This window comes from Pelodiscus sinensis, chromosome 4 (genome assembly GCF_049634645.1).
Source record: "Pelodiscus sinensis isolate JC-2024 chromosome 4, ASM4963464v1, whole genome shotgun sequence".
In the NCBI taxonomy this organism is placed as follows: Eukaryota; Metazoa; Chordata; order Testudines; family Trionychidae; genus Pelodiscus; species Pelodiscus sinensis.
The window spans coordinates 62,315,258-62,338,387 of record NC_134714.1 but is presented as its reverse complement, the minus strand read 5'-3'; the positions used below and the strand labels follow the sequence as shown (position 1 = coordinate 62,338,387).

Genomic DNA, 23,130 nt, shown 5'->3' with positions numbered 1-23,130 from the left:
GCTCCCAGCCATGCTGCTGGCCCCCCAGTCATGTTGCTGGTCCCCCGGACAGGCTCCCAGCCACACCGTTAGACCTCCCTGTCCCTGGGCTCTCTGTCCAGGAACATCCGTGGGCCAGACCAGAGAATCTCAAAAGTACAACCTGTACCATGCTAAGTTCTCTTGAAACAGTAGGGAGGGATTTGGGCCACATATTGTCTATCACAGCAGGGCATCTATATGGACTTTTCAAGTGCAACACAGCATTACTGTGCTGCATCAAAATGCCCTCAAGAGACCCCAGAACTTGCTATTCCATCTGAAGAACTGAGAAACAACATAGAGAAAGGCCAGACAAATAAAACCCATTTAGAGAAACAAACACAGGGGACAGCGTGACACTTCTGCCACAGAGGGGCACTGCCCCTGCCTTCTGTTGCTTTGGTGATTGTTCCAGTGGCACCCAGGCACATAAGTTCTAATAGTGGGTTCACTGGGACAATGATGGTCTTTGTTCTTAGCTGTGCAGAGCCCAGCACGATGGGATCCTGGTCCAGGACTGGAGACTCCTAAATGCTACTGCAATTCAGATAATAATGAGAAATCATTGTGGAGGCACTTCCTGGAGGAAAAGAACTGCAGAAGATTTCCATGGAAAAGGAAGTGACCTGCAGCTAATCATTTTGGCACTGTTCAAAGGACAAGTGGGGCGAGAGGCTCCATAGCATCTGGCAATGGGAAGCACTGGGCAAAGTGCTGTAAATCTCAACTCTCTGCTGGGACAAGAAGTGTGTCAATAATTATTAATTAAAACCTCTTTATTGAGCCATAAGAGGGAAGCATTCCTAAATTGAGTAATCTTATTGTTTTAAACCTTGTTCTTCCTCATTCTACTCGGTCCTTATTCTTTGTACCCTCCCTCATTTCATCCCATCCATAATTATACTGTAAGATCTACAGGGCAGGGACCATGACTTTCTATTTGGTTTGTAAAGCCCTAGCACACTTTGGGGTGCTGTAAAAGTAAATCTTCATAATAATAATTATTAGTATCCCTTTGTGATTGGATTTGTGTGTGAATTACTGAGTTAAAAAGTCCACTTTTCCATTTGGGGCCAGTTGTTTTGTAAAAGTATATTTGCCCCAGTGTATACTTTGCAGGCACATAAACAAAACATTGGTGTATTCGTATCAGCTAATTGCACCTGCACATCACCATTTAGAAAGCACTTACCCCATCTTTATACACAAGAGTATGGTTCACATATGCAGACACATGTATCCATTAAGTTCAGGGTCACACTTACAATAGCTGGCTGAAAAATTGGCCTGTGTGTCTTTTTGGCTAGTAGTGTGAGTATTATAATGATAAAATGCATCCAACCCTGTACACATGTGTGTTCTACAGGGTTTCCATTGATATTTGCTTTGCATTGCTTTGATTATAAATACTGTCTGATATTGGACAGGTGGTTGCAGTTTAAAGAGACACTGCCAGGATAAAAAAAATCATATACTAAAAATATAGATATCAGCTTTAATAATCCTTTAGGTTTTGCATTTCATTCAGCGTGGATAGTAAAATGAGAGTGGTCAATTACACTTGTGGTTCTCTCCTGCATGGGCTATAATATTTGAATTTCCAACATGGCTGCAGACTGTTTAAATAAGAAAAAAATAAACATACCCTTTGTTATCCAAAACAAATTAATAAAAATATTTTTATCATATAAGTTTTAGATTTTGTAACTAGACACAAAGCCGACACTTTAGTCTTATACGATTAGACTACATCCCCTTAATCTGTCATGCATATCATGTCACTGATATATAGTAACATACTAGACCCTAGTCTTTTCATTCGCTGCTGATAGCCGTACTGTAAGAACTGTCATAAATATAAATAATAAAAGTCACTACCCTGAGACAAAAGCAGCTGGAGATTTAAATTCTCTCAGTGATCCTTTTCTGATGCCTGGGAAATCACGTCAGATTTTTTTAACTCCAGATATAGCTTTTCATAGATAATATAATTCCAAAAGCTGTCACATCTGCTAGCAAGCAAGGAAAAAAAAATAGAGGGCAGAATCAGAGCAGTAGGAGGGATCAACTGGAAAGGAAGGGTAAGGAGAAAGAAGCATTCTAGGAAGGGAAATTAGCTTGGAAGAAGGGAAGGAAATCAGAGATAGAAAAGGAGATAGGAGTGACCGTGAGACAGAAAGGGGAATAGAAAATGATCAGTGTGATGAAGAAAAAGGATGTAAATGGTAGTAGGAATAGTCTTTTTTATCACACAGTATCTCGAACACTACAGCAATTTTTTTCTTGGGCTTTGTTATTTCATCAGCTTCCCTGATATAATTGTATTGCAGTGGTATATAGGGCACGTGTACAATGCAGCTATAACTATGTTATTGTGTGTGTGTACCTATGTGTACACACAGAGAGAGAGAGAGAGAGAGAGTGTAAAGAGTGGCTGGAGGCAAAAAAGGTGGGAGCTAATGGCAGAAGACCAGACTTGATTTCCTCTCAAGGTCCCTTCCCACCTTACCTATCTATGAATCAATATTTGAAATGTGATCAGAGAGTGCTATGTCCAGCTGTGAGCCCTTTCCCCACCTTTATTTGAGGCTCTGGGCTTTGGAAATGCTGTTTTAGATGCTTCCCTAAAGGAAGAGATTATATTTGCTGCTGCCCTCTAACTTTTAGTATTTCAAGTCCTTCATTTTTTCTGATACTAAAACTGTATGTCTGAGAAGATGGGTGCGCCATGCAACCTAACAGGACTGCAAACTGAGGTAATGCTCTAAATCCTGTGTGACTACATACCCAGCCATACAGATTAATAGTCCATTAGAAATAAGATTAGAAGAGACTTATTTGTTATGTTGCTGGGTTTATTTTGTGACAGATGAGAAAAGAAAGGCAGACTCCCAACAACTGAAGCATGGCTTTTACCCAAAGGATGAAAAAGACCATGAAACTAAGTTGTTGGCTTTTTTCTTTTCTTTTCTCAAACATTGAGAACAAAAACATAATACATATGTCTTCCTGAGCTTACTGTGAACAGTATTTATTGTCGTGCTCCATGGTGGGTTTTAGACAAACTGGGTCAAATTCACACCTGATGACATAAACACTCTTCTAAAGGAAGGTGCTTTCGTACTGTGTGAATCTAATACTATCATAGCCCAAATGTAAACCAGCTTCTTTCTTTATGAAATAATAAGGCTGTATCTGTTATCACAATATTATTATTCACATTAGCATTTAGAGGTTCCATCTGCGATCAGGGCACTGTTGTGCTGAGCGCCCTCTCCCCCCCCCCCAAATCTCTGCCCTGAAGATTTTACAATCTAAATAGAGACAACTGACAAAAGGTGGGGGAAAAGGAACTACCATCATCCTCATGTACAGACCAGACACAAAGAGATCAAGTGACTTGCTCACATTCACATAGGAGGTCTGTGGCAAAGCCAAGAACTGAATTTTGCTCTCCTGAGTCACAGTTCACTTCTTTAGCTACAGACCTAGAAGAGTAGTCTCAGCATCTACATGGGGATAACAGACTCATGTTGACACTGGTCAGCTGACTCAGGTTTGCAGAGCTTGGGCTGCAGGGGTATAAATCACTGTGTAGACATTTGGGCTCAGGCTCATGTGGCTAAAAATTACTGTGTAGTAGGGATGTTAAGAAGTGGAGTTCTTTTTTTGTAAACAAGTAACCTCTGAAAAATTTACATGCTGGGGGAGGCAGCCCCGCAGGAGCCCTTTTAAGCCAGCTCCCCTCAAGCACCAGCTCCTGCAGAGCCAACTGCCTCTCCCCACATGCTGCTGCCTCTGTATCATAGGCAGCAGCACACATTGTGTTCTGGATTTAGTGCTCACAGGCCCCTGAGGAGCTGCCCCCTCTCTCGCCCCCATGCTGCTGATACAGAGGCAAATACCAACACAGATCAACAGCAGCACTGCTTTTCCCTGACTCAGACCCAGAGATCAATTCATAGGACTCTCAGCTAGCTCTCCTGAAAGAAAGGCACCTTCCATCCACCTCTCTCTCCACTCACACTTGCCTCTCCTTGCAGATGGACACTTCTGTATATTCACTGCCCCATGCCATTCACAGGTGGATGCTCCAGGCACCACACTGATCACCTATAGCTTCCCTAAGGTGCATCAAAAATGTAGATGGACTTTTACAAAACATGTTTTTCCACATATTCTCCACTCTCCACCATAATAGACCCTTCATTAAGTCAAGACACTGTGGAGACATTTGCTTAGCTTGCCCTTCCTTGGGACTCAGTATATAAGGACAGGGAGAGCCCAGACCCTGATTCCTTATTGTTCTGCACTTGGCAACACCATCCATCTGTGCAAAGTGAGTGAAATTCTGCCTAATCAAAATGGGGGCATTTTACACTCACTGTGCCCAGAAGTAAGTGCCTATACTAGATGCAGAGCAATGAAAACTCAGGCCACAGTATTTTTGCCTTAGCAATGTGGTTGAAATGTGCTGAGGTGGATGGTGGCAGGAACATGTCACCTGATCATGATGACCCCAGCAGCAAGGCTAGCAAGGACATAGAGACAGTGACAGCATCTTCCAGACAATAATAAAGACAAGTTGATTCCCTGCTTGTCAGAATAGAGGTAATAATAATGGCTTTGTACTCACGCAGCTGAGTATCTCAAAATGATTTACAAAAACACTAAACATGCCACCCACCCATGAGTTTGGTCACTTGTATGATCCCCATTTGACAGATGGAGAAACTGAGGCACAGAACTGTGAAGTGACTTACCCCAAATCACATAGTGAGTCATTATATGAACTGAGTCCCTCACTGCCCCCCAGCCATTTGCAGCAGCCACTGTGCTACATTGATCCTGCAGCCACAATTAAGTAACATCACATCAGACCACACCTCCTCTCAGGTGTCAGTTATTTTGTCATCTAGTTCTCAGAGTGTAGAAGGGATGGGAATGGGAGGAGCCTCTGATTTGTAAGGGCAACAGCATCATATATAGCTGCATCCTACATAGGGCTAAGAAATATTTCTAATAATGGGTTGTGAGGGGAACAGGGTTAGAAGAAAAGAGCCTGATTTTTATTTTCACCAGCTGTGTTAATGTTTGTCTCTTATATAAGACCAAGCCAATCAATCTAAACACAAAAGTAGTATCAGTTCTCAAGGCCATCCCTAGGAGGGTGCAACCCCTCCCAGTGCCCCAGGCACAGTGTCCAGGGCAACTTCCCCCAGTGTCCCAGGCACAGGACCCAAGGCAATCCCCCTTCCAGAAGCCCCATCCCCCGCCCACATCCCCACACTGGCTCTGCTCCACTCCTGCCCTCAACATCATTCCTTCCCACAAACCCTACTGTTCTACTCCCTTGCCTGAACAACATGAGCTGTGGGATTACTGGGGGGTTTGGTGTGGTGCAGCAGCAGCAGGGATTGCCCCCTCCCCCCCACACACTCACCACTGCAGTGAGAGCCAGAGCAACCCAGCAGCTTGCTTTGCTCTGCCTCACTGCCTATATTCGAGCCAGCCGCATTCGAGCCACGGCAGCTGGTAATCTCCTGGGCCACTCTGGTCCCCATGCATAGGACAGTTGAGGCAGCCGCTGTGCGACCCGCAAAGTGTGGTGCCTAGAATGTCTGCTCCAAACCATCCTATGGATAGGATGATTCTGCCAGCCTTGATCAAGGGTTAACACAGCAGTGTTGCAGCAACACAGCATGTTACTTCGCAGGAACCTACGTGTGTCCTTTAGATACCATACTGGTAGTAACGTAAAATTAAGAACTATATTAAATAGTCACGGCCTGATTCCCCACTCTATTACAGCTCGTTTTCACTGTAGCCTATAGGATAGTTTGGATTAATAAATAAATAGAAGTTACACTAACTTGGGTCAAAAACCTATGGGTAAAGGAGTATGGGAAATTGAAATTGCTACTAGTATGAAAAAAAGGCAAAAGGCAAGTTAGAGACATAGTGACATGGGAAAATAAGAGTTAGCAAGGACATGACCCAGAGTTCTGTAATCATTATGTTTTGAATATATATCTGGTCTAAGCAACCTTTTAAATAAGTGTTTATGAAAACTGTGAATGGTTTATTAAAATGTTATCTATATTGCTAGAATGTGAAGGACATTGGTGCAGTTGTTAATTTAAATAACATACATTGTAAAGAGCCAATCAGAAGGTGGGAGAAAGATAATTATGGTAAAGGAGTTTAATGTTAATTAATATTATAATACAGTATAAAAGGAGTAGTTTTGCTAATTGCAAAGGAAAGCTCCAATTAACATCCAAAGGGTACTACTGTTAGGTTCCAGGACTATAAGGCTGTACTTCACTGTGTTGTCAATGGACTGATTACCCATCAACACACATTTGATAGTTGCATTTGGGTAAGTAGTAATTGCATGCCTGCTGGCTTAACTAATAACTTTGCTTTTTGATAAAGTTTAGTTATATCATTCAAAGTGTTGCCTAGTGATCCTCTACTAAACTTTTTTTCTGAAACCAATCTCAGTGCTTGAACTGAAAACCAAGCTGTGTTTTCTTGGATCCTTATGTTTAACAACTCAGTATTACTTGGGAACATTTCAGCAGAAAGTTTACTATATTAATATAACCCATTCAAATCAGGAGCAAAAGTGATGTGATAGAGTGGAGAATTAGTCCTATAGTTTAGATCCTGATCTAGCAGGATTTGAAATTGCTGTGATGATAAATGTGCTCTCCCCTAACCTCTGCTGAGGAGGGCAGCATCTTACATGAACGTCCAAAGTGTCTCTTGCTGACTGAAGAGGAGTATTAACTGGACTCCCAGGGAGTTATGTCTGAGCCAGACCAAGGGAAAGTCATGGTGACCTGGGGCCTGAGATACCACCCTTTTACAAAGATAGGTACTCCCAGATTGGCAGGAGCAAAAATTATGCAGTCTAGGTTTGAAAAATAAATACGTACTATATGATTCAAGGGAATGGGATGTATGTAGTTAAATGCATTTTTATTTACAATTAGAGCTAATCTGACTAGTTGTTTCAGTTTACTCAACATTTAGCCTTTTCTTCTGTCATGAATTGTGTTTGAACAGATAGTGAGTATTATGAATGCATCAAATAAATTTGACAAACATTTTTGACCTGTGGCTTTTTCCAAAAACTGTTCACAGCAAATATCCATTCAGTTACTGATACTCAGAATTCATTATTTCATATTTGGGACTATTAGCCAGCTTTTATGATATTGGTTCTGTTCCATTATAGGATGGCTGAACTTTTACAAAGGGCATACACTTTTCTCCGGAAGGAATTTTGTTTAGTCACAAAACAAATTTTGTTTCTCAGTTAACTGAATCTCACCTACAGGGCCCCAAATTCTCTCTCATGAATATTCGTACAGATTTTGTTCACATGAATGTTCACAGGCAGCACACCACAGAGATGCCTGCTTTTAAGCCAAGCTGTTAATTTCACAAACTTTGCAAGCTGAGCTTTATTTTAGTTTACCAGCTCTATTTACTATTATCATATTAGCCATTGTTCATTAATATCAGTGTGCTGCACAATGTGAGCATCACAGCCTCACTAAATGATTAATAAGTAGACTGCTTAAGGAAAAGAGAATGCATACAATGCCAGTGCAGCAACATTCTTTTCAAAAGCAGTAATTTAGGGATTCAGCTGCACTGGACATCGTTTAATAGATGAGGTTCAGAAAGGGGGATTGGCAATTTATGTTTTCAACAAATGCCTCATTTTGTACATAGATATTCCCAAACCCCACCTCTGAGTACTCACTCACCAGCAATGTGCTTCTCTTCTTCTTCCTCTCAGACTACTTCACTGCTCAGTCCGCCAGTACATTAAGTCTTTAATATCCTGGAAATCAAGAGGACAAATGGATCCGTAAATATTACTAGACAATTCTAACACAGACCTATCTTTTCTGTGGGGAGAGAGAGAGAAGGAGTGCTATTGGTTGGCTAAAAGAGATTGTGTGTACATTGCCAATGTAATTTGATAAATGGTTTTCAAATAAAAGGAAGTTAGCCAGTTCCCTGATACTTCAGATATACAGAGTTAAAAGTCGGTAAGCCAATAGCTGTGCTGAAAGGGTCTTAGCTGACAGAGCAGGGGAAAAATCCAGGGATATGGGCATGAGGGGTTTTAGTTGGTGCATGAATATCTCTGATAGATATAGTAAAGGTCCCTGCAGATATAAAGAGGCTCTCTAGAGATATTGTTACATCTTACATATAACTAGCAAACGGGCATGTTCCTGACAGAGGCGGTCTGCTGTCCCACAGATCTTCAAGGGTGACTTTAACCTTCCTTGCTAACTGCCAAGTCCAGCAAGGCATTTTCATTCCACACTCCAAGCTGTTGACAACTTACACGAACAGGTCCCCAGTGCCACATCCCCATAAGAGACACGCACGCTTTCTCGTCAAAAGGAGATGGGGAGGTGAAAGAAAGGAGATGTCACTGACTGTCCCACAGTGCCAATGTCAGCAGAGGACAATTCCAAGTGAAAAGAGAGAAAGGACTGCAGGGAACTATCACTGCCATCCAGCAAAGCTGATTGGTGGACAGTGTTGCTGGGCTATAGGAGCAAGGATGGAGTAAATTCCTTTCCAAAGGAGCCCAGTTTCTAGTTTTCTTTCTCTTCCAGAACCAGACATAAAAGAGAAAAGCTCCACAACCCCCAAACTGCTTCTCTCTCATGGTACCCCTAAGGTGGTACTGCCAACACACAAGTGCTTAGCACATGCATTCCCTAAGATTGAAAATGCAGTTCTGAAGAGAAAGGGTTAACCCACAGAAGCACAGCCACCTGAGAGCTGAGAAGTTTAAACTGACAAACTTAGTCCTCTGTAAACAGAGGCAACAAACCACATGAAACAACAGCCATTAGAATGTTGTTGTTTTAAATACAGAAAGCAAACCCAGTGACCGTCCCCAACCTACAATCTGAAGCTTACCCCAGATTTCTCACTGCTCCGGAATCAGTGGTGAGATGGAAATATTCTCACACCAGAGTCCGTTGACTCTCCGAGGAACTTGAGAGAGAAAAAAGAAGGCAAGGGAGAGCGGGAGAGAAGGGGGCGGAGGCAGATCTGACATGTTTGTACAGTGCCTGCTTCACCTAGCTGTGAATTTGATTTCAGGGTGTGGTAGTAGATGAGACACAGAAACGTTCAACGCTGGAAAAAGCCTAATGAATGCTGACACTGGACTCCCTTTGGACCCTGGAAGAGACAGGGCAGAGAAGGTGCTCAGAGTGGCATCAGAGCAATGAAGTTTGTGAGGTCTCAGGCAAGAACCTATGTAAGGTCACCACCTTCTTTGCACCCCTCCTCACTGGCTGACCTATTAATGCTCCAACTTGCTCATTAATACTTCTCTCTTAGCTCTAGTGCCTTGGGGCCTAGAGCTTCCGCAGTTCCTAATGAATCCTGACATCTCCTGCTGTGTTGTACTTGTTATGAATTTCAGGACCTGCCACAAATTCCTAGTCATTCCTGGCAGGGGGAACTTTGATCATTTGATACAGATCTGGACAGAAGATAATTAATTAATTTTGCATTGTAGATGTGCAGCATATGACCTGGTGCCAATACTTTCCTTCTGTGCTTGCCACGAGTCAGTACTGTGTGGTTTACTGCCTAGTATCACCCTATAATCCTATTGCTCCAATTGTGCGATGGCTTGGGGCTTATTGACTCCTGGAAATATGCATTTCTGCATCAGTGACTTCTGTCTGCTGGAACATCAGTCAGCAGAGGGGGATGGGAAGAGGTGGAACATGGATGAGGCACAGAAGGAGATCAGAGTTCATGTCTGCCAAAGCCATCAACAGTTCTTTCCCTAGAGCAAATAAAGGGGATTCTCTTGGCTTATTGCAACAGTCTTACAAACAATGCCAGTCTAATACCGAGATGTTTAGTTCCAAAGAGCAAAGATAAAAATAACATTTAAAACTCCTGAATGCCACACTGTGTAATTTACTCCCTTTGGTTTGTGTGTGTCTTTTGCTAACAAGACATTAACTAAAAAGCATGACAGAAGTAACCCTGATCAATTAAACTGTCACAGGCATGATAGACAGACATTATGGCTCAGTGGATAGGGCAAAGGGGTGGGACTCAGGAGACCTGGATCCTAATCCTATCCTGCCACTGACTTCCTGTCTGACCTTGGATAAGTCACGTCACTGCTAAGTGCCTCAGTTTCCCCTCCTGCTGCCTTTCTTGTTTATTTACATTACAAATTCTTTAGGGCACGGTGTCTTTTACTATGTGCAGATACGTTGCCCATCACAATGGGCCCAGGTTTCCAGCTGAGATCTACAGGAACTATTGCAACACAGAGAATCATGATAATAATATTGAGGACACCAATGCAGTTGCACCACTGTAGTATGTCTGGTGAAGCATAGGCATAATTTTCCATCGGCATAATTACCCCACTTCCAGGAGAAGCAGAAGCTGTTGGTAGGAGAGTACCTCCCAATGACATAGGACCCCCCTTAGGTTCCTGTAACTTGCATGGCTCAGGGTGATGTCTTTTTCAATCCCAAGTGATATAACTTAGATCGACTAAAGCACTAGTATAAACCTGCCCTTAGACAGGGTGAAGGTGTATACACAGGGACTGTGGTCTGTACTGGAATAAAGTTTGATGTTATTTCACAATCTGGGGTTAATATTCCCTCCTCTTCCTTTTACAGCTTCTGGCAGCCTTCCATGGCCCACAAGGAGGTTTTCTGACAGAGACAGGAAGTGCAATCACTGCTTCCATACATTATTCTACCCGTCCTGGTTTGCTGAGGCCCACCAAGCAGATTTCCTACTGATTCTTGTAGCAGCCTCTCTAGTGTCTAGGAAGTAAACTTGGCCAAGACACTTTCTATTTCAGGATTGGCCTATCTGCTCCCATTGGGGCGTGTGAAATTGGAGTCCCAAGAGCAGTTGTAACCAAGAAAAAGAGTGTTTTTATTTGTGACAGCAAACACCAGAGTGCTCAAAAAAGGCCAGAGTTAGCCTCCAAGTAGCTCTCCTTTCAGAAGACTGGGATCTGAGCTGCAAAAGGTAAAGTGGCGCCATGTGAAGAATAAGTTTAGGATATGAGCATGATCCCTCATTTCATTTGCCATGCTGGCAGGGGATGTGCCTGCTACTGAGATGTGTCTGTTACACTGTCTATATAGCATCTACAACTTCTATGCATTTCCACTGTGTCAAGCAGTGAGGATCAGTTTATATGGGTAAGTTTGGAGAAGTATCACAAAGAAATCTCACATGTGCTCCATAGGGCATCACTCAAGTTTGGGCAGCATTTAAATCTACACAAGGAAGAGCCCTCATGGTGTTAAAGGTTTAGGGAGCATTGCATGAAGCTCTCTAAAACAAGAAGCACATCCTAGTCATGGAGAGATGCTTCACCACAGATGGAAGGACCTGGCTTTACTTGTCCTAATGAGTTCTTTGGATGGAGCTTGAGCAGCTCAGCAGTCTGAGATATAAAATGAAGAAAAGGAGCTTCATTTAGGGTGAGCAGTGGGGGGTTCTAGCTCCCCTCAGAGTTTCACACCTGTGTGCTAACAGTGCATTACTGCCTAGACCCAGACAGAGCTCTTAACTGCAAAACAGTTTGAGTGTGATATGAGTTCTGTGCTGCTCCCAGCTTCTGCCTTTGGGGCAGGGAGTTTGTTTATACACAGAGGCAGGGTGATTAAGATAACAAAAGTCTTGTAATTAAATTAAGGATTTTTAGATGATCTTGAAAGCATCGCCAGGCACTCCAGTTAAAAGATAGGCAACAAAGAGTAGGAATAAACTGTGAGAATAGAGAGAGATAAATAGTGTTATCCTGCAGGGGTCTTTACTGGGACCAGTGCTGTTCAACACATTCATAAATGATCGGGAAAAGGGGGTAAACAGTGAGCTAGTGAATTTTGCAGATGATATAAAATTACTAAAAATGTTAAATCCAAAGCAAACAGAAAGGGGTTACAAAGGGATCTCACAAAACTAGATGACTGGGAACACAATGGCAGATGAAATTCATGTTGCTAAATGCAAAATAATGCACTTGGCAAAATATAATCCCAACCATACATACAAAATAATGGGGGTCTAAATTATTTGTTACCCAACAAGAAAGGAATCTTAGAGTCATTGTGAATTGTCCTCTGAAAATATCTGCTCAAAGTGCAGGGCAATCAAGAAAGCTAACAGACTACTGAGACTCATTAGGAAAGGTATAGATAATAAGACAAAAAATATCATATTGCCTCTATATAAATCCATGATACACCCATATGCTGAATACTGAATACAGATTTGGTCACTCCATCTCAAAGATACAGTGAATTTGGAAAAGATACAGAGATTAGGTATCTGGAACAGCTTCCATATGAGGAAAGATTAGAATTTTGCATCTTGGAAAAGAGATGACAAAGCAGGGATATGATAGAGGTTTATAAAATCTTTAATGGTGAAGAAAAATTGTATAAGGAAATCTTATTTATTCCCATCAAATAACACAAGAACAAGGGGTCCTCCCATGAAATTAATAGGCAACGGATGTAAACCAAAAGACAGTGTTTCTTCATAGTCCCCCTGGCAAATGGTTTTGCAGGTTATGTTGTAAAGGCCAAAACTATAACAAGGCTCCATGCGAGCTAGATAAGTCCCTGGAGGATAGGTTTCTTAATGGCTAGTAGTAAAGGTGGGCAGGGATCCAACACCATGTTCTGTGTGTCTCTAGCCCAAGGGTGAGCAATAATTTTTGATGGGGGGAGGGACACTCCAAGATTTTGGTAAGCGGTCAAGGACCACACTTTTCTATAGAGTGAGTACGCCGATACGGGGTCTGGGCTCTAAGTTAGATACAGAAGGGAGCTTGGGGTAGGTGACTAGTGTGCAGGAGAAGACATGAGGGGTGAGAGGGTGTTTGGGTGAAGGAGGGGGTTGTGACCTGGGGCAGAGGATTGGGATGCAGGGTCCAGGAGGAGGTATGGGTGCAAGAGAGGATTCTGGAGGAGGGATGTAGGAACAGGTGCAGGTTCTGGGAGGGAGTTGTGACATGCAGCACGGAGTGGGGGGGGGGGAGGGTGCACAGAGTTTGGGAGGTGACCTGCAGGAGGGGATTGGAGTGCAGGGTCCATTCTGGCCTGGGGGAGGAAGGTAGGAGGGAGTGTAGTGTCTGGGAGGGAGTTGGGTGTGAGAGGCATGGGATACCAGAGGAAGGCTCTGGCCTGGAGATGCTTACCTAAGCAGCTCTCAGCCAGCAGCACTCTCAAGCAGGCTTCCCTGCCTGCAAGGCGTCTAGTAGCCTAGGTGGGGGAAGGCTTTGCCTTCCCAAGCTGCCAGGTATGCCCACACTCCACCCCCAGAATGTCTACTGTAGGCGCGCTGGGGGTGGAGCATTGCTGCCCTCAGCACCCATCCTCCCCATGCTCCTGGCTGGGGAGACTGGAACTGCACAGCCTTCTCCCTCCTCTGATACTCCGGGAGCTGTGCTACATGGCGCCCTTCCTCCCCCAGTGCTCCAGAGGCCAGGGAGGCTGGGACACATGCACGTGCCCCCTTGCTGCTCTTCCTCTCCCTGTATATGCAAAAATTGGTTTAAATAAAAAACATGAATTTGCCTCAGAGGTATTTGTGATACTATTAAATTTGTTTGTCACTGACATTCATTACAAGTGATAGATTGTTTTTGTTCCACAGAATGTTCATTGGAAGTGAAAATCTGGAAAATGCTCATGGATTATATACAAGTTCTTGAGCAAAGATTCTCTCTAGAAATATTTGGGTGGCCATCCTTTAAATTCTTTTTTAAATTTGGCAGCACTTATTTTTAAATATCTATATGTGTTAAAGTTGGGAAATTTTCCCAGTGAAAGTCACATTCCAAATACTTTTCTCAGCCTCTCCTGAACACACAGTCCTAAGGGTGACAAAGGTATATTATGTTCCAAAAGTCCTCATAAAATTACTTCAGGTATCTGTGTGTTTAGATTACCAGTAAAATATACTGTTACTTTAGGGCCCAAATTTTCAGTAGTGGCACAATTTTCCATATCTGCTTTTGCTCATGCAAGAACTCTGATTTGTGCATGTGAATTACATTTGGATGCCTAAATTGGGCAGTTTATGATAGCAGTTAGAGCTCGAGAATGACTGTTTACAGATTACAGAGTGGAATTTGTTCACTTTCAACTAATTAAAAAGGTAACAGATGGAAATAAAAACAAAAGACTGCATATTAGGAGGTCCTGTGTATCAGAGAGAGTAAAGTCTGAAAATTAGAAGATTGTCAATAGGATAACACAGATGCTACAGGAAATATAATTTAACCAGCTTCTCTGGGGGAAAACAATAAGATCCAAGCCATCCCCTGTGATGTTAAAGAGGGTGAATGGCTCAGGAAAAGAGAACAGTCCATAGTTGGGACCATCCTTCCAGATGATGTGTGGTATCCTCTGGCACTGAGGATACCTCTCCAGGGAAGGGAACTCTGGTAATCAGGAAAAGGCACGTGTTAGTAATGGGGGATTCGATCATTAGAAACCTAGATACCTGGGTTTGTGATGACCGGGAGACTTGTATAGTGACTTGCCTGCCTGGTGCAAAGGTTGCGGATCTCTCCAGACATCTAGATAGACTTACATGTAGTGCTGGGGAGGAGCTGGTGGCCATGGTACATATAATACCAATGACATAGGGAAGGGTGGGAGAGAGGTTCTGGAGGCCAAATTTAGGCTGCTAAGAAAGAGATTGAAATCCAGAACCTCTATGGTAGCATTCCTGAAATGCTTGCAGTTTCACATGCAGGGCCAGGTAGACAGGCAGAACTTCAAAGTCCCAATGCATGGATAGGAAACTGGTGTAGAGAGGAGGGGTTTAGATTTATTAGGAACTGGGGAAACTTTTGGGAAAGAGGGAGCTAATACAGGAAGGATGGGCTACACCTAAACCAAAATGGAACCAGATTGTTGGCACTTAACATTAAAAAGGTTGTAGAGCAGTTTTTAAACTAAGGGCTGGGGGAAAGCAGACGGGTGCAGAGGAGCACATGGATGGGACAGAGACATCTCTTAGAGGAGGGTCTATTAATAGAGATTCTCTATGTCTAGTCAGGCGGAGACAATGGAAGATGATAAAGTATGGGTAAGATCAGATGAGAAACAATCAAATGAAAAAGAGTCTAACACATCAGGAAATGGCAGACAGATACATAGTGACATTTTTAAAGTGCTTATACACAAATGCTAGAAGTCAAAATAATAAGATGGGTGAACTAGAATGCCTCATTTTAAAAGGAGGATATTGATGTAATAAGCATCACAGAAACTTGGGGGAATGAGGACAATCAATGGGACAAAATCATATCAGGGGACCAAATATATCGGAAGGACAGAACAGGTGTGGGAGTGGCACTATACGTGACAGAAAATGTAGACTCATGAGAAGTAAAAATCTTAAATGAACCAAAATGTTCCATAGAATTGCTATGGGTAGTAATTCCATGCTCTAATAATAAGAACATAGCAGTAAGTAGGGCTATATTATCAACCAACTATCCAGACTAGTGATAGTGCCTATGAAGTGCTAAGGCAGATCAGAGAGGCTATCAAAATCCTCATATTGACTGGGTACACATCTCCTCAGGACAGGATGCAGAGATAAAATTTCTTGATACCTGAAATGATTGCTTCTTGGAGTAGCTAGTTCTGGAACCTACAAGAGGAGATGCACTTCTTGATTTAGTAGAACACTGGATCTGATCCAAGAAATAAATATAATTGGACTGCTTAGAAATGGTGACCATAATGTAATAAAATGCAACATCCCTGAGGTGGGAAAAACACCTCAGCAGCCCAACACTGTGGCATTTAATTTTAGAAAGGGGAACTACACAAAAATGAGGTTAGTTAAACAGAAATTAAAAGGTATAGTGACAAAAGTAAAATCCCTGAAAGCTGCATGGAAACTTTTAAAAGACAACATAATAGAGGCCCAACTTAAATGTATAACCCAAATTAAAAAACACAGTAAAGGAACCAAAAAAGTTCCACCGTGGCTTAACAACCAAGTAAAAGAAGCAGTGAGAAATAAAAAGGCATTGTTTAAAAAGTGGAAATTAAATCCTAGTGAGGAAAATAAAAAGGAGCATAAACTTTGTCAACTTAAATATAAAAATATAGAAAGAAATGCCAAAAAGGAGTTTGAAGTACAGCTAGCCAAAAACTCAAAAAGTATTAGCAAAATGTTTTTAAGTACATCAGAAGCAGGAAAGAAGCCTGCTAAACAACCAATGGGGCCCCTGGAGGATCGAGACATTAAAGGAGCACTCAAAGAATATAAAGCCATTGTGGAGAAACTAAATGAATTCTTTGCTTCAGTCTTCATGACTGAGGATATTGGGGAGATTCACAAACCTGAGCCATACTTTTTAGGTGACAAATCTGAGAAATTGTCCCAGATTGAGGTGTCATTAGAGGAGGTTTTGGAACAAATTGATAAACTTAACAGTACCAAGTCACCGGAACTAGATGGCATTCACTCAAATGTGAAATTGCAGAACTATTAAATGTGGTTTTTAAATCAGCTTCTGTACCTAATGACTGGAAGATAGCTAATGTGGCACCAATATTTAAAAAGTGATATAGGGGTGACCTGGCAATTACAGATCAGTAAGTCTAACATCAGTATTGGGAAAATTAGTTGAAACTATAGTAAAGAATAAAATTGTCAGACACATAGAAGAACATAATTTGTTGGGCAAAAGTCAACATGGTTTCTCTAAAGGGAAATCACGTCTTACTAATCTATTAGAGTTCTTTGAAGGGGTCAACAAATATGTGGACAAGGGGGATCCAGTAGATATAGTGTACTTCCAGAAAGCCTTTAACAAGGTCCCTCACCAAAGGCTCTTTTGTAAATTAAGATGTCATGGGATTAGAGGGAAGATCCTTTCATGGACTGAGAACTGGTTAAAAGACAGGAAACAAAGGGTAGGAATAAATGGTAAATTTTCAAAATGGAGACGGGTAACTAGTGGTGTTCTCCAAGGGTCAGTCCAATTCTATTCAACATATTCATAAATGATCTGGAGAAAGGGGTAAACAGTGAGGTGGCAAAGTTTGCAAATGATACTAAACTGCTCAAGGTAGTTAAGACCAAAGCAGACTGTGAAGAACGTCAAAAAGATCTCACAAAACTAAGTGATTGGGCAACAAAATGGCAAATTAAATTTCATGTGGATGAATGTACAGTGATGCACATTGGAAAAAATAACCCTAACTATACATATAATATGATGTGGCTAATTTAGCTACAACTAATCAGGAAAGAGATCTTGGAGTCATCATGGATAGTTCTCTGAAAACGTCCATGCAGTGTGCAGCGGCAGTCAAAAAAGCAAACAGGATGTTAGGAATCATTAAAAAAGGGATAGAGAATAACACAGAGAATATCTTATTGTCCTTATATAAATCCATGGTACACCCACATCTTGGATACTGTGTACAGATGTGGTCGCCTCATCTCAAAAAAGACATGTTATTGGAAAAGGTTGAGAAAAGGGCAACAAAAATGATTAGGGGTTTGGAACTGCTCCCATATGAAGAGAGATTAAAAAGACTGGAACTTTTCAGGTTAGTAAAGAAGAGACTATGGGGGGGATATGATAGAGGTCTACAAAATCATGAGTGGTGTGGAGAAAGTGAAAAAGGAAACATAAAAACTAAGGGGTCACCAAATGAAATTAATAGGTAGCAGGTTTAAAACAAACAAAAGGAAGTTTTTCTTCACACAGTGCACAACTGACATGTGGAACTCCTTGCCAGAGGATGTTGTGAAGACCAGGAATTTAACAGGGTTCAAAAAAGAACTAGATGAATACATGGAGGTTAGGTCCATCAAAGGGTATTAGCCAGGATAGGTAGGAAAGGTGTCCCTAATTTCTGTTTGTCAGAGGCCAGGAAGGATGACAGGAGAGGGATCCCTGTTCTGTTCACTCCCTTGGGGCATCTGGCATTGGCCACCACTGGAAGCCAGGATACTGTGCTAGATGGACCTTTGGTCTGACTCAGTATGACCCTTCTTATGTTCTTATCAAACTGCTGTTATTAACTTGTGAAAAACTGAGTCTGCTGAACCTGCTTTACATTTTTGCTGTCTAGTTTAGAAGATATTATGATATTAGAATGTAAACACCTTTTATATATTTGTTGCAATAAAAGAAACATTTCTGTCCCTAGTGAATTCACTGAGTGGGGATAAGAAATCTTCCAAAAGTTTGTGTCTGGTTCTTAAAACAGCTTTTCGTTGATCAGCCCCAACAAAAGCAACTTTTAAAAAAATCCCTGACATATAATAATTTCCTTGAAGGAGCTCCATGCAATTTGTGCATTCCTAACAACCATTGTTATAGCCTCAGGTCATTTTTCTACCATCATAGGATATTAGGGATTTTTTTAAAAAATTTCTATCAAATCTTTAATTTTTCCCTTTCCCTTAATTATTTTGGGATTTTTGTTGCTGCTTTTAGGGGGCATGGAAAGAAAAATAATAGAGGGGTACAGGCTTGCAATTCTAAAGCAAGCAACCTGCACAGACAACAAAATATACCCAGTCATTTTGCTTGGAGATTTTAATGGAGCCTGAACACACAGGTGGGTTCCAGGAGCTATTACTCACATTGCTTTCATTTTTCACATTGGCGTTGTTTTCTCCTTGATTCTAATTCACCTGCTGATGTTACTGGAGGATGACTCCTTATAAATATGATTGTTCATGTTCCAATGGGGCTCGGTTCTGCAAGGTTCTGAGTACTGGGTGCAAAGCAGTATAGCACTGAAGAAAGTTAGTTTTAAACATGTAAGTAGTCCCATTAAGGTCAATGGAATTGAGCATATTGCCATCTTCCCATCTATAATATATTTTAAAATGTAAATTTAGTGCTAATAAAACTTTTAAGATTTGACAGCCCTGGAGACTCAGAAACAGATCCAGGCCAGATGTCAGCCATTTTACACTGCTCCAGATGCACAAAACAGTCAGAGAGCTGGGGAACTCACCCTGAGGATTATTACAGCATGGGAAAACATCAGGATTGACATAGAGGCTCCTATATCAATCTTTCTGGCCCCCAGTATAAAGGGTGTGCCTCTGAGAAAGGGGTTGTGGCACAATGTCTCTACATGCAAGTTGCTGACATTGCCCAGCACAAAATAAGGCACAATAATGACTATTTGCATTACTGTAGTATCCAGAGGTCCTGATCAAGATCCAACCCCACTATGCTGAGCGCTGTACAGACATACAGTAGGAGACAGTCCCCTCTCTGAAGAGTTTAGTCTTGTAAACGGGTGAGAGTAGAGATGATGAAGGCGGGGATATAAGAATAGCAGCAACTGGAGCACAGGAAACATGAATAAACTAACCATAGGAATAACATGCAGGTTTTGAGGTTATGCTTATACATAACATAGGTATTAGGGATGTGAAGGTTTAATCAGTTAATCTAATGGGTGAGGCTTACCAGTTAAGGTTAACCAGTGGAGCTGAAATAGTTCCAACAGCAGACAGGGGCTGCTTCTGTGCAGCCCTTAGTTGTGGTGGGCCAGGACACCCTGCAGGAAGGGGCTGCTCTGACTGGGATGCCGGAGTAGCATAGCCTCTCTCTGAGGGTGCCCTGGCCCGCCACAGCAAATGATGTTCTGGCTGGGTTGAAGCAGAAAGCCTAGGGGGAGGGGCTTTCCAGCCCAGCAGCGGGGGAGGAGGGGCGCTTGCTTGCCCTTTTTAATCGGTTAACCAGTTAAATAATCTGTTTAACTGGTTAGCCAATTGAATGGGATTTTACATCCTTAATAGATGTATAAGCACGCACGCGCGCGCGCACACACACACACACACACATATATGAATGAATCTCTGTCCCCCATCCATTTGTGGGTATCATGATTATGGTGAGTTTGAGATTGAACTTAAAGAAGGGAACAGACCCAGTGGTCCCAGGATCAGTAGGTGACAGGAAGGAGGGAAAGTAAGTATAGAGGTGGCTTAATGCCCCAACATACCCCCAAGATACACCATGTACAACCCAGAACCTAGGCTTGAAATCAACTCTATTTTATCCACAGAACATGCACAAACTGAACAGTAGTAGTGTAAGCTTCTCCATATTATACCAGTCAATAAAGCCTGGCTAGCTCCATTGGTAGAGCATGAGACTCTTAATCTCAGGGTTGTGTGTACTTATTCTCAGCCTACAAGGCAATTCACTCTGGTTAGCCAGGATGGGTAGGAATAGTGTCCCTACCCTCAGTTTTGTCAGAGGCTGGAAATGGATGACAGGAGAGGAATTGCTTGATGATTACTTGTTCTGTTCACTGCCTCTGGGGCAACTAGCATTGGCCATTGTCAGAAGACAAGATACTGGGTAGATGGAACTTTGGTATGACCTGTTATGGCTGTTTTTATAGGTCATAATTCTGGGATAACAAGACAATTGCTAGGGCATGGGAGAAGCTCAGTCCCTATGGCCTTTGGCTTCTCTTCTGAGACTAAGTAGGATTCCATTTCTGGCAGTGGTTCAGTGATCCAAACAACTATTCAAAAGGAAATGTTCTCTTAGGTCACCAAAGAGTCATGAGGTAAAACAGATATCAAACCCATTTGTGACTGGAACCATGTTTGAAAGTAGCCATGAAAAGCTTTCCATTTCTATTCCTCTGAGCTGCACTCTCTCCTCCCCCCCCTTTTTATTGCATTTGTGTAATTGTGCCTCAGATGTACATGTGAGCGATATTCCTCATGTCCTGGGATTATTTCCTTTAACTACCAGACTGCCTAATTTTTAGTAGTAATTGTAATTGAGAAGGATAATCAGTATTTAATTAAGGACACTTTTCCAGGCTTACCACAATTTATATTCCCTAGAAATATGTTTCTTTTCCTTCTAATTACGCTAGCTCATTTAGGACCTTCAAAAGTTGCCACCAAAACCAAAAAATGTAGAGAAAATGTTGCTGAATAAGGAAAATCTCACATGGAACATAATGCTGGTGCTGGAAATTAATTATGCAGAATTCCAGTAGTAAGTGGTAGTACCTACCTTCTATACTGTCCCTGTAACTGCCTGCAGTTGCCAATGCTCCCCTGCCTTCTTGTCATAAGTATGCTGCTGTTGGGTCCATCTGACATCTTTCTATTATAAAGATTTCTATTTCTGAGTTTGGCAGTAATTACTATGTCTCAACTATGGGCACACAGCGGAATCTAACTGGCAGCAACAGAATCCAAAAAGGTATCAGACTCCCTCCCTGACAGCTGGGCACAAAATCCCTTCCCTGGGGAATCTCACCAACGCTTTTACTGCCATACACAACATGATTGTGCACAAGCCCTTGTCTCTGGGCAGTAGTCCCTCCCGCACCACACACAAGCTGGGGGAAGAGAAATGGCAAAGAAGAAAGACTTTGATGTTACCTCACAAAAAGCTGTCACTTGGGATGTCCTTTTTGCCTGTTTCTTCCATCCCAACTCCAGCTATTATAATTTGCCAGTCATACTAACTTCTTTGGATCCACAATGGTTTTGTTCATAAGAGTACTTTTTTTTTTTTACTGTGTCCAAGAGCAAAATGGGATCTGTTTGCAGATATTTGACCAACTAGTGTGAATAGAGATCGAGTTCATAGACAGAAAAAACAGAATACTCCTCCACTCCTCTTTCAAGGCTTAGCAAGTATATTTCTTAATGGCTCTGGTATCTTGAAAAAGTGCGTCAGAGTGTGATGTCTCATCCAGGATTATAATTTACAAAAAGGAAGCAATCAGCTACATCCCACAGCATACATTTTCCAGCTTGTTGTCTTCTCTTTTTTTTTTTTTTTTTTGGTTTGTGTGTGTTTTACATTTTAGGGGTAAAGTATCTTTAGTTACTGGTTCTTCTTTGAGAGTTACCTCTACACATTCAAAATCTATTTTGTTCCACTTGAAAAGAAGATATGGGATATTAAAACAAATAATCCCCTCAAAAGCCTCCTTACTGCTGAGACAGAGAGATCTCTAATATTTACTGGCCCCTTCATGAATAGTTGTCAGCACAGCTGAATGCTAAGTCAGGTGTAATTGAGATGCATGTTTTACAAATACATAGTTCTTATTTCAGTAGCATTTCACCACATTATAGTTTCAAAATAAGAATCTTATGAGCATCACAAAAGTCTTTTAGACATATGCTCCGAGGCAGGGACCATCTTATTTTAAACATTCTGCGGAGCCCTACGCACTCTGCCCCGGTTTAAAAAACACAAAATACAACTAATAAAATTTCTGAGCTGATCTCTGCAGAATTTCATTTTCACTTTGAATCCCACAGTGACATCAGACTGGGATCTGAATCCTGGCACCTAGCATTTGAATTAGAAGGATAGCTAGTCAGTGTTGTTCGCCATTTGCCCAGGCTGAAGTAGGTTCTCTGGGGTTAAAAGTCTTTCTCTGTTTGTGGCTTCAGGCAAAAGAAGATGGTTCCTATTGGCTGATTTAAATTTCCAGCCTGAAAAGGGAGTGTCAGACACGGCTCCTCAGATCAGTCTCACTATTGCGATTTTTCTAACCTCCAACCCAAGCTTTAAAATCATCTCATCACACCCACTGTTCACACATGGGGACACTATTGTGGGACCTTCTTGCCTTCCTATAGCAGTAAGTCTCAAAGGGGTCTTACCTTGAGAAGATCTGTGAGAACTGTTTCTTCTAGAGTGACTTTGGCCACTGCTTCTCTCTGACTACACGCTGCTGCTTGCCTTAGATTAGGGAAACATCCCTCGCTTCAGGCAAAAATTCTCAGCAATTTCATCTCAAAGCTTCTCCAGAAAGATCCTGGTTCTGTGTGTCACACAAAGGCAAACACACACATCATCCTTGCAGCTGCTTACTCACCAGCACTAGCCTAATGCCAGCTGCCGTGGAGGAGTATATGAAAGTGCCAGACGCCCCCTCTCCCTGGCAATAAGGAAAGGTGTCTGAAGAATAGAAGGAAGTTACAGTCTTCACACTGAAGCATGGATGAGACCAGTGACAAATTCCATTAAAGTCTGGCATCTAA

At 42.0% G+C, this 23,130-nt stretch overlaps 1 protein-coding gene across 4 annotated transcripts in view; it reads right to left on the bottom strand.

Moving 5' to 3' along the window:
* Window positions 1-22,907, bottom strand: part of PAK6 (p21 (RAC1) activated kinase 6) — a 50,456-nt gene extending 27,549 nt beyond the window's left edge. The window contains exons 1-2 of one of the 4 annotated variants that reach the window (XM_006128651.4): window positions 22,750-22,907; window positions 7,806-7,882 (exon numbers count right to left, since the gene is read on the bottom strand). Coding sequence is in view for 1 of the 4 variants with exons in the window: in XM_075927083.1 (XP_075783198.1) it covers window positions 4,785-4,806 (22 nt within the window). In the remaining 3 variants the exon portion in view is untranslated. Of the gene's footprint in view, window positions 1-4,784; window positions 4,936-7,805; window positions 7,883-8,985; window positions 9,128-22,749 lie in introns of those variants that run through there. The other 3 variants (XM_006128650.4, XM_075927083.1, XM_075927085.1) reach the window with 3 other exon arrangements.
* Window positions 22,908-23,130: the final 223 nt, after the last annotated feature.